The sequence below is a fragment of the Littorina saxatilis genome, linkage group LG5 (assembly GCF_037325665.1).
Source record: "Littorina saxatilis isolate snail1 linkage group LG5, US_GU_Lsax_2.0, whole genome shotgun sequence".
NCBI classification, from domain to species: domain Eukaryota; kingdom Metazoa; phylum Mollusca; class Gastropoda; order Littorinimorpha; family Littorinidae; genus Littorina; species Littorina saxatilis.
Window position 1 is genome coordinate 29,198,614 of NC_090249.1, and position 9,584 is coordinate 29,208,197.

Below are 9,584 nucleotides of genomic sequence, written 5' to 3' on the forward strand. Positions count from 1 at the left end.
ATGTAAAGCCCTGGCCAGATCTGGCCTAGCTGTTTACATTGGAAGGAGACCGATAGGTCGCGGTGCCAGTAAATGTTTTGTATTGTATTGTATTGTATTATATTGTATCGTTTTAGACGTACAATAACCTGTCTGGTTTTCGAGTCTTAATTAATTTTGGATATATATGTCAATTTATTTGTTTACGATTTTTAAAAGGGTCAAAAGATAAAGGTGAAAATATCGTCTTTTAATACCCATAAAACGAAGTGAATGTGATGCTGAGAATTTTCACCTAACATAATGATGAACCTCAGGTCAGGTCCACCTTCAGAAATCCAACGAGATAAAAATAAAAATAAAAATAATAAAGTGGTCAAGGAAACATGCATATCCAAAGAAGATAATGAACGAATAAAAGCCAAATGTTTTGTACATCAAAATGTCAATTTCCATTATAGGTCAAACACATCTGCACGAGATTGGTTGATGCAGTGATTAAAAAAATTTAAACAATTGGAAAAAATTGTTTAAAGGTTGTCAGGAAAGGTTGGTCAAGAAAGGTAGTCAAAGAAGGTATCCATAAGAACAACGAAAAAACAAACAAAGCAAAAACATCATGAACGAAATTACCTGAGCTATCACTGCTACTCGTGTAGACGGCATTGGAGGTGTCCAGGGCCACGTTGTTCTTGAACCAGGCGAAGGAGGGAGGGGGGTGTGCGCGTGACGAGTAGCACGTGATGTTGGCCGTGCTAGAGGCTGCCGGGGTGCTGCTCCAGTACGCTGTCACGTTGCTAGGTAGCACTGCAAGGCGACAAATACCGGGCCGGGTCTCTTAGTTTCTGTGTGTGTGTGTGTGTGTGTGTGTGTGTGTGTGTGCGTGCGTGCGTGCGTGCGTGCGTGTGTGTGTGTGTGTGTGTGCGTGCGTGTGTGTGTGTGTTTTTTCTTCTTTCTACAGTAAATTTTATTTATGTACACTTATAACTAACCATTTTCAACCTCAGGAAAATGTATACGGTTGTATTATTTTTTGGTTTGATTTTGTTGTTGTTGGATGTTACCTGATTGTAGGAAGGAACATTCTAAAACAAAAATATGAGGATATGCCACACACAAAAATCATAAAATGCTAGCAGGCCGTTAACCGGGTATCTCAGTGCTAGGTGCGGCATCCTACTTCTACATCTAATGAGGTCCGATGCCATTGAATTCTTTCAAGAACACAAACAAACTCAGTTACTAAACCCCTGAGTACCCATAGCGTACCAACAAAACCCCAAGAATGCCAGCTTATCGACAGAACCGCAAACTAAAAACTTACCAACGAAACCCTATAACACTACCTTTAAACCATTAAGTCATTAATTGTGCGAAGTCGACTTCGTAAAGTTTACTTCAAGAAGCTCGCTCGCTGCTAGGCGACTTCGGGCTCAATGAAGGAAGAAGGCCTTTACCGATGAAACTCCAAAATGATTGCTCTTGAACGAGAGTCAAAAACACACTCTGACCAGCCAAACCCAAAACACTCATTTGCCAAGGGAACTCCCTAAAACACCCACTAATGTGCCTACGAAAAATCCATAGCACTGCCTCACCCACAACAGTAAGAGATCCGTAGTAGTTGTTGCTTCCAACCTCGCACTGGTACTGCCCCTCATCGTCATTTGTGACACCGACGATGGTCAAGTTGTACTGACCACTCACCTCGTAGTGGTCACCGCTGGTGGTGATTGTATCGTCCACTGTTAGGGCGTTCAAGTTGCCCGGCTGGTCAAGAAAAAGAGTGGGGAGTTACCATAGTTTTGTAGGATTTGTTTTCTTTAAAAACATCCGACAGCGATTGACACCGAAAATCGACTTTGCTGATATTCTGTTTATATTTTGTCTGTAATAATTTCAGAATGTGTTAAAACAAATGTAAAAAATGTTAGAGAAATCAATCGGACAAACATTTGTATACAGAATTTAAAATATGATAACATGCCATGCCAAGAATCAAATAAACGAGGGTTGGGTAAATTGAATGAGGTATCTGACCGGTCAATTACTTCCACAGGACCTAATTTGGAAGTGGTATTAATCCTAGGTTTACGTTTGTTATTATGATGTGTTTCTGTTTGAATTTTTGTAACGTGTCTCTCCGATATGGCTGTAAATAGACTAATTAGTTTGTTAGTCTATTGGACTATTAGCTCGTTAATCATAACTAACATGGTTATTTGCACTAGGCTTTATGGTTATTTACAACGATAATAAGATATTTATACAGAAATGTACAGGACAATTTGTACTCTTTTTTTTTTTTGGGGGGGGGGGGTGAAATTCAGATCATTCTTTGTTGAGGGGGGGGGGGGGGGTCTTTCTGTGGTTTTGAGGGGGAGTATCTCGCATTTTTTCCTTGCGTTTTTAATTGAATCTTAGTGCTCCAGAATTATCTGGGCCTCAAAAGATACAGGAAGCTGGAAAAAAAATCCGCAAAAATTAAAACAACAAAAGTTGAAAGTTTAAAAATAAAAATCCACATGAAAGAAATAAAGAAAAAAAGTTAGAAAAAGACACACATAAATACAAAATTTAAAAAAATTAAAACTTCGAGTACTTCAATTATGGAAACATCAAAAGATCGGCGAATTATTCGTGCATGTGTTATGTTAATAAGATCTTCAAGATACTTACCACATACCACTTGACCCTATCCGATCCCTGATTGGACACGAGACAAGCCAGGGTTGCATTTCCACCAATCACAGCCGACGTATTAAAAGGTGCTAGGTCAATGGTAATGCCTTCGGAACCTAATTTAAAAATAATACGAAAACATTAATAACGGCAATGGTGACAACGATTAGGGGAAAAAGAAGAAAGAGGAGAAGAGGAAGAAAGGACAAATGTGTTCATTTAACAAAATTGTATTGCACTTTGTCTGAGGCAAACATGAACCAAAACAAAGCAGGCCAAGACACGAACACCACCATCACCATCATCATCACAAACACCCCCACCACCACCACCGTTAACAACAGCAGCAACAACAACAAAAACTAGAAACTATAACAATAGACAAAAACAGACAAACAAAACAAACACCGACAAAAAATCCTCACCATGAAAGAAACTATATAACTGTGAACACTCAGTAACTACGGTGGCAGAGTAACATACATCACATTTTGATCTTGATACTCTGTCTCATATTTACACAACTTCAGCTGACAAAGAAAAAACATCATCATTGAAGCAAACAGCGACAACAGTTAATTAATTACCGTATAAGAATCACTTTCTTCCTTACCTTGAATGAACCCGAGGACGAGCAAGCACAATAGCAGCATGATGAAAACGTTCTCGAACTTGCAGATCTTTGCAACAAAAACTGTCCCTCCAAGCCGCTTCTAACTCTCATCAAAGTTGTACTTGGGTGTCCGAAAACTCTGGACTTTATACGCTCATGTTGTTTCGTATGGCAACGCACGATCCGCTAGTGTTGCTAACGACCGTTCTCCAATTAGGACAATCGAAACATCAAAGGTAAACGGGGTACCCATTGCACCACAAAGACAAAAGATCCATCAAAGGTGGGTAATGGGGGTGTATGTTTACGTGGGTGTGGGAACAGGTGTGGGTGGGAAGAGGGAGGGGAGTGACAAGGAGAACAAAAAGCAGGGACTTTTGGCCGAAGGATCGCAGGTTGTGTGGGTGGAAGAATGAGGAGCAAGGGTGTGTGGGTGGGGGCATTGATGTTAATTGGGCGTAGGCCTTTTGGAGGGTGTTAAGGTCAAGGGTGGGCATGGGGTGGCTGTTATGGTTTTCACCATAACTGGGAAAATGCATCCTTACAACAGCTAAACAATAACGACAAACAAAATAAAGAAAACAATCAACAAGGGAATTGATTGGGATAGGAGTAAAGACTGGAACAGGTATGTGTGCATGTCTCTGTCTGACTGTCTTTGTCTGTGTTTTTCTTCGTCTGGCTGTCTGGTTATGTAGCTGTCTGGGTATTATGGATTTTGGGGGTAACTGGGTAAACTCATCCTAACATCAGCTAAACAACAACGACAAACAAACAAACAAAATGAAGAAAACAAATAAACAAGGGAATTGATTTGGAGAGGAGTAGAGACTGGAACAGGTATGTGTGCATGTCTCCGTCTGACTGTCGGTGTCTGTGTCTGTGTTTCTCTCCGTCTGGCTGTCTGTCTGTCTGTCTGTGTCTGTGTCTGTGTCTGTGTTTCTCTCCGTCTGACTGTCTGTCTGTCTGTCTGACTGTCTGTGTCTGTGTCTGTGTTTCTCTCCGTCTGACTGTCTGTCTGTCTGTCTGACTGTCTGTGTCTGTGTCTGTGTTTCTCTCCGTCTGACTGTCTGTCTGTCTGTCTGTCTGACTGTCTGTGTCTGTGTCTGTGTTTCTCTCCGTCTGACTGTCTGTCTGTCTGTCTGACTGTCTGTGTCTGTGTCTGTGTTTCTCTCCGTCTGACTGTCTGTCTGTCTGTCTGACTGTCTGTGTCTGTGTCTGTGTTTCTCTCCGTCTGACTGTCTGTCTGTCTGTCTGACTGTCTGTGTCTGTGTCTGTGTTTCTCTCCGTCTGACTGTCTGTCTGTCTGTCTGACTGTCTGTGTCTGTGTCTGTGTTTCTCTCCGTCTGACTGTCTGTCTGTCTGTCTGACTGTCTGTGTCTGTGTCTGTGTTTCTCTCCGTCTGACTGTCTGTCTGTCTGTCTGTCTGACTGTCTGTGTCTGTGTCTGTGTTTCTCTCCGTCTGACTGTCTGTCTGTCTGTCTGACTGTCTGTGTCTGTGTTTCTCTCCGTCTGACTGTCTGTCTGTCTGTCTGACTGTCTGTGTCTGTGTCTGTGTTTCTCTCCGTCTGACTGTCTGTGTCTGAGAGAGAGAGAAAGAGAGAGAGAGAGAGAGAGAGAGAGAGAGAGAGAGGGAGGGACACACAGAGAGAGACACACACACACACACACACACACACACACACACACACACACACACACACACACACACACACACAGACTCACACAAAGAAATCCAGTGTACCTGTGCCCACAAGATTAAAACAACTAGCTAACGTGCTATATTCACAGGTCTGTGTCATAGAATGACTATGTCCCCCATCTCCCATACCAACGTAAACAGATAACTCCCACCAATATTTTGACATTGAACTACTGATGTATTTCCAGGGGGGATAACTGGGTGAAAGTCAATCACATAATGTGATACATGTACAGATATAATTATGTTGCCATATCTGCGAGCTACAATGGATTAACGGGATTCCACATTGTCGGTTAAACTGGACAATTTGTGATCGGATCGTGCGATGTCATTGCATTACAAGGTCTATAATTATGTCCCAGAAAACTCGCGCTTTGCTATGCGACCAGAAATCAGCACGAACATTGTGTTGTTAATAAAATCAGAGACATTATTAGATAGAATTTATGTCTCTGATAAAATGCGTCGCGGCATGTCTGATTATGCACACTCTTTCTGTCAGTCTGTCTCTGTCTCTGTCTCTATCTCTCCGTCTCTGTCTCACTCTCTCTTTCTCTCTCTTATTTTTTATCTCACTTCCCCCCCCCCCCCCCCCCCCCCCACTCTCCCACTCCCGATGTTCGACCTACACCAGCCTTACTCCACAAACACGCATAGAAGCATACATCTACCCAAGCAAACATTCTCACCCAGCTCTATAGTTGACTCATTACGAAGTTATTCCGCGGAGTTCATGGTCGAGCTAATAATGCTAAATTTAAAGCAAAGCTCGTCTGCACTGATAATCATATTGGTCAACAGATCATGCATCTAATTTTCTGACATTAAACATGGACAGCGGGTCAGTAATTCCTCTAGTGTTGCACAAGCTAAAGAAAGCGTGTTAGCAATGTGACAAGCGTCAAATAATCCGACCTAATTAATGCGCAGTCTATTGCGGTTTCATCATGGCGACCCATTGCCATGTTCGTAGTTGCAGAAATAAATAGAGACAAACATACAACGGTTGCGAAACTAAGCACACTTGACCCTAAAGTGTCATTTTTAATCATCACTTTTTTAATTTTTTTTATTTGCTGTATTGTAATTCTGTCTTCCTCAAGATCTTTGTTTCTTTGTTTCTTTGTTTGTTTGTTTCTTTATTTCTTTAATAAGTAGTTCTTTCGTAATTTTTTTCCTAATTCTTTCGTAATTCTTACATATCTGTCTGTCCCTCTGAAGCTGTGTTTCTTTTTCGTTTGTTTCCTTTTACAAGACGCATGTGACCACCCGGCTGAGGTGCACAAGGTAAAACTGGGTATCACCCAAATCATAAATGGATGGTTCGCAGCCGCGGGGTCGGATTGGTTGAAATTGAGATTTGTTGTGAACACAACCGACATCAGACCCTGCGGCTTGTGTCCACCAATTTGGGTGGCACCTTGTTTCGCTGCGTGCACCTGTAGTATCACTTCTTCTCAGAGTAAGAGGCCCTGGTGTTCGTCCGTAAATTTCATTTTCTTTTTATTCAGAGTGTGTGACAAGAGAAGGATAATCCAGCTATGTACTGTTTGTTGTTCAGCTGATCTTAAACAGACGCCCGTTTCGTACAGGCAAGAAAATGCTTGCGGCTAGCCACTTGTTTAGCAATTTAGTGAGGGTTTGTATGAAATGATCTTGTGCTAGTCCGGCAAGAATTAAACACGATTGGTTAATAGAGAAAGAGTCGTCTGGTGTCTTGGGGGAACAGCCATTGGTATTGGCAGCTGTGTTTTCTTGAGCGGCGAGCACCTCCAGAGCGATGCTCGCCTCATCTCGTCAAATCTGAGACATGTTGTTTTTGTTGTTGTTGTTGTTGTTGCTGCTGTTGTTGCTGCTGCTGCTGTTGTTGTTGTTGTTGTTGTTGTTGTTGTGTCAGAGGAGGAGATAAAGAGTCAGAATGTAATGATATTCTACACAATCGGCTTCATTTGTTGGGTACACAAATAGACACAGGCACGCTTAGATTTTCATCTGTTCACCTCCCGTTCAAACCTGACGTGCAGAAACATGAAATACAAACACACACAGACACAAAAATCACCGACACAGGCGCACACGCACGCACGCACGCACGCACGCACACACACACACACACACACACGCACACACACACACACGGCACTAACACACACACACACACATATGCACGCACGTACAGAGAGAGAGAGAGAGAGAGAGAGAGAGAGAGAGAGAGAGAGAGAGAGAGAGAGAGAGAGAGAGAGAGAGAGAGAGAGACGGGTGGTGGGTGAGTAGAGAAATAGGAAGGGAGAAATAAAAAGACGGACATACACACAGTCATACATGGAATAATTAGAACATAAAATTACAAAAGTCAATTTTTGTGTATATAACTTTTATTTCTTTTGAAAAACAGAAAGTAAATTTATCAAACATCGTATCTATCTTATTCAGCCTAACATAGGGATACGGGTCAATTTTCAAAGTTTAATCATACTCATCCATTGTAAATCTCCAAATAAAAATGAAATAAAATACAAGTAAATCCAAAAGTAACAAAAAAACAAACAAAACAAAAACAACAACCCACAACAACAACAAGAACCAAAATCAAACAACTTGATAATGTCTATAAGAAGAACATATTTAGTGTTTGTCTCCAATACATGCAATGTTATATGTGTTTGACAGCTTAACATTGTAAGTACTTTACAGAAAAGTATTACGATTGTTTACACATATTTTACGCGTGCAGCACACACACACACACACACACACACACACACACACACACACACACACACACACACACACTCACACTATCACACACACACACACACACACACTCACACACACACACACACACACACACACACACACACACACACACTAACTGACTCGGCCGCTCAAGCCCTAGATGTATTAGATCACACGATATATTTCACCACAAACTGTATTGCAGAAGAAGTCTCGATCGTCGTAAAAAATGTTTGATTTACATTTAAATAAAACATAAGACAGCAACAAACAAACAAACGCACGCGCAAGCAAACACAAAAAAACGGTAAATGTATGATACGTTTTAACAATTGACACTGCAATCGAATGTAGTTGATATTATTGGCATCTGTTGCAAGAAAAATACTTAAACAAGTAGCAGGCACTTATAAAAAAAAAGTTTGACGACGAGATTTACACCAGAATCCAGAAGGAACAAGCGATGGCCACGAAAAGCAGAAGAGGAACAACTTTTAGGTTCGATGCACCACCTGCAGCAAAGAAAGTGATCCACGACTTATCAACAAAGCACACTTATAATACAGTTTAACCAGCAAAGAAAGCGATCCACAAACAACGAAGTATATATATAACACTCAACCTCAAGCTACTCCAACAGACCGATGAAGGATGTCTCGTCCCCAGTAAGACAGACAGACAGACAAAGAGAGAGAGAGAGAGAGAGAGAGAGAGAGAGAGAGAGAGAGAGAGACAGACAGACAGACAGACAGACAGACAGACAGACAGACAGACAGACAGAGTGCTCAAGTTACTCCAACAGACCGATGAAGAAGAAGACGGATGTCTCGTCTGCAGACAGACAGACAGACCAGACAGACAGACAGACAGAGATAGACAAAGAGAGAGAGAGAGGCGAGATGAAATTGTCTGGTCCCCAGCAGGACATCAAGACAGACAGACAGACAGACAGACAGACAGACAGACAGACAGACAAACAGACAGACAGACATTGAGTTCAAGCGACTCCAACAGACCGATGTAGGAGAAGAAGATGAAGGATGTGTGGTCCCCGGCGTGGTCCCCCACACTGGCCACACAGCGAAACACCACGTCCTCCCCGTACCAGTCTGTGGGCACGTGCAGCAGGCTTTCGCTGTCTCCGTACCCTGTAACATCATCATTGTTACTTTCGTTAGCATGGCTATCAGCGGCAGCAGCAGCAGCAGCATCATGAGCATCATCATCGTCATCATCGTCGTCAACATCATCATTGTTACCCTCACTATCGTGACTATCATCATCATCGTCGTCGTCGTCATCGTCGTTGTCGTAGTCGTCATCATCATCATCATCATCATCATCATCATCATCATCATCATCATCATCATCATCATCATCAACATCGTCGTCGTAGTCATCATCACTGCTGTCACCACAGTCGTTATCGACATTTTTTTTAACGTGGATGCAAAGAAGTACACCATAAAACAATTGAGACAGGGACAGATTGGTTGTGTGATGGAATCTAAAAGAGAAAGGAAAGAGAGAGAGAGAGACCCTGGATTCAAGACGTGTGTGTATGCGTGTGTGTGTGCGCGCGCGCGCGCGCGTGTGTGTGTGTGTGTGTGTAGTGTGTGTGTGTGTGTGTGTAAGTGTGTATGTGTGTGTGTGTGTGTGTTTGCGCGCGTGTGTGTTTTTATGTGTGTGTGTGTGCGTGTGCGCGCGTATGTGTGTGTGTCTGTTTGTCTGTGAGTCTGTGCGTGCGTGCCGCGTACACGCTAGCGTGCGTGCGTACGTGCGTGCGTGCGTGTGTGCGTTCGTGCGTGTGTGTGTGTGTGTGTGTGTGTAGGCGCCCGTGTGTTTTGGAGACGGAAACATGAAACCTTT

At 42.5% G+C, this 9,584-nt stretch overlaps 1 protein-coding gene across 1 annotated transcript; it reads right to left on the reverse strand.

The window, feature by feature from the left end:
• Nucleotides 1-434: 434 nt before the first annotated feature.
• LOC138967722 (junctional adhesion molecule A-like) lies at nt 435-3,314 on the reverse strand. Its single transcript, XM_070340378.1, has 5 exons — nt 3,275-3,314; nt 2,659-2,777; nt 1,578-1,749; nt 613-786; nt 435-451 (listed from the first exon to the last, which is right to left on the reverse strand). The coding sequence occupies exons 1-5, from the start codon at nt 3,312-3,314 to the stop codon at nt 435-437; spliced, it is 522 nt and encodes a 173-aa protein (XP_070196479.1).
• Between the last annotated feature and the right edge of the window lie 6,270 nt (nt 3,315-9,584).

Excerpts from the sequence above, each read along its gene's own strand:
- LOC138967722 (XM_070340378.1), bottom strand. The coding sequence starts at position 3,314 with ATGCTGCTATTGTGCTTGCTCGTCCTCGGGTTCATTCAAG. Across the intron at positions 2,778-3,274 it reads CGTCCTCGGGTTCATTCAAG|GTTCCGAAGGCATTACCATT; the intron begins GTAAGGAAGAAA and ends TTTTTAAATTAG. Across the intron at positions 1,750-2,658 it reads ATAGGGTCAAGTGGTATGTG|CCGGGCAACTTGAACGCCCT; the intron begins GTAAGTATCTTG and ends TTTCTTGACCAG.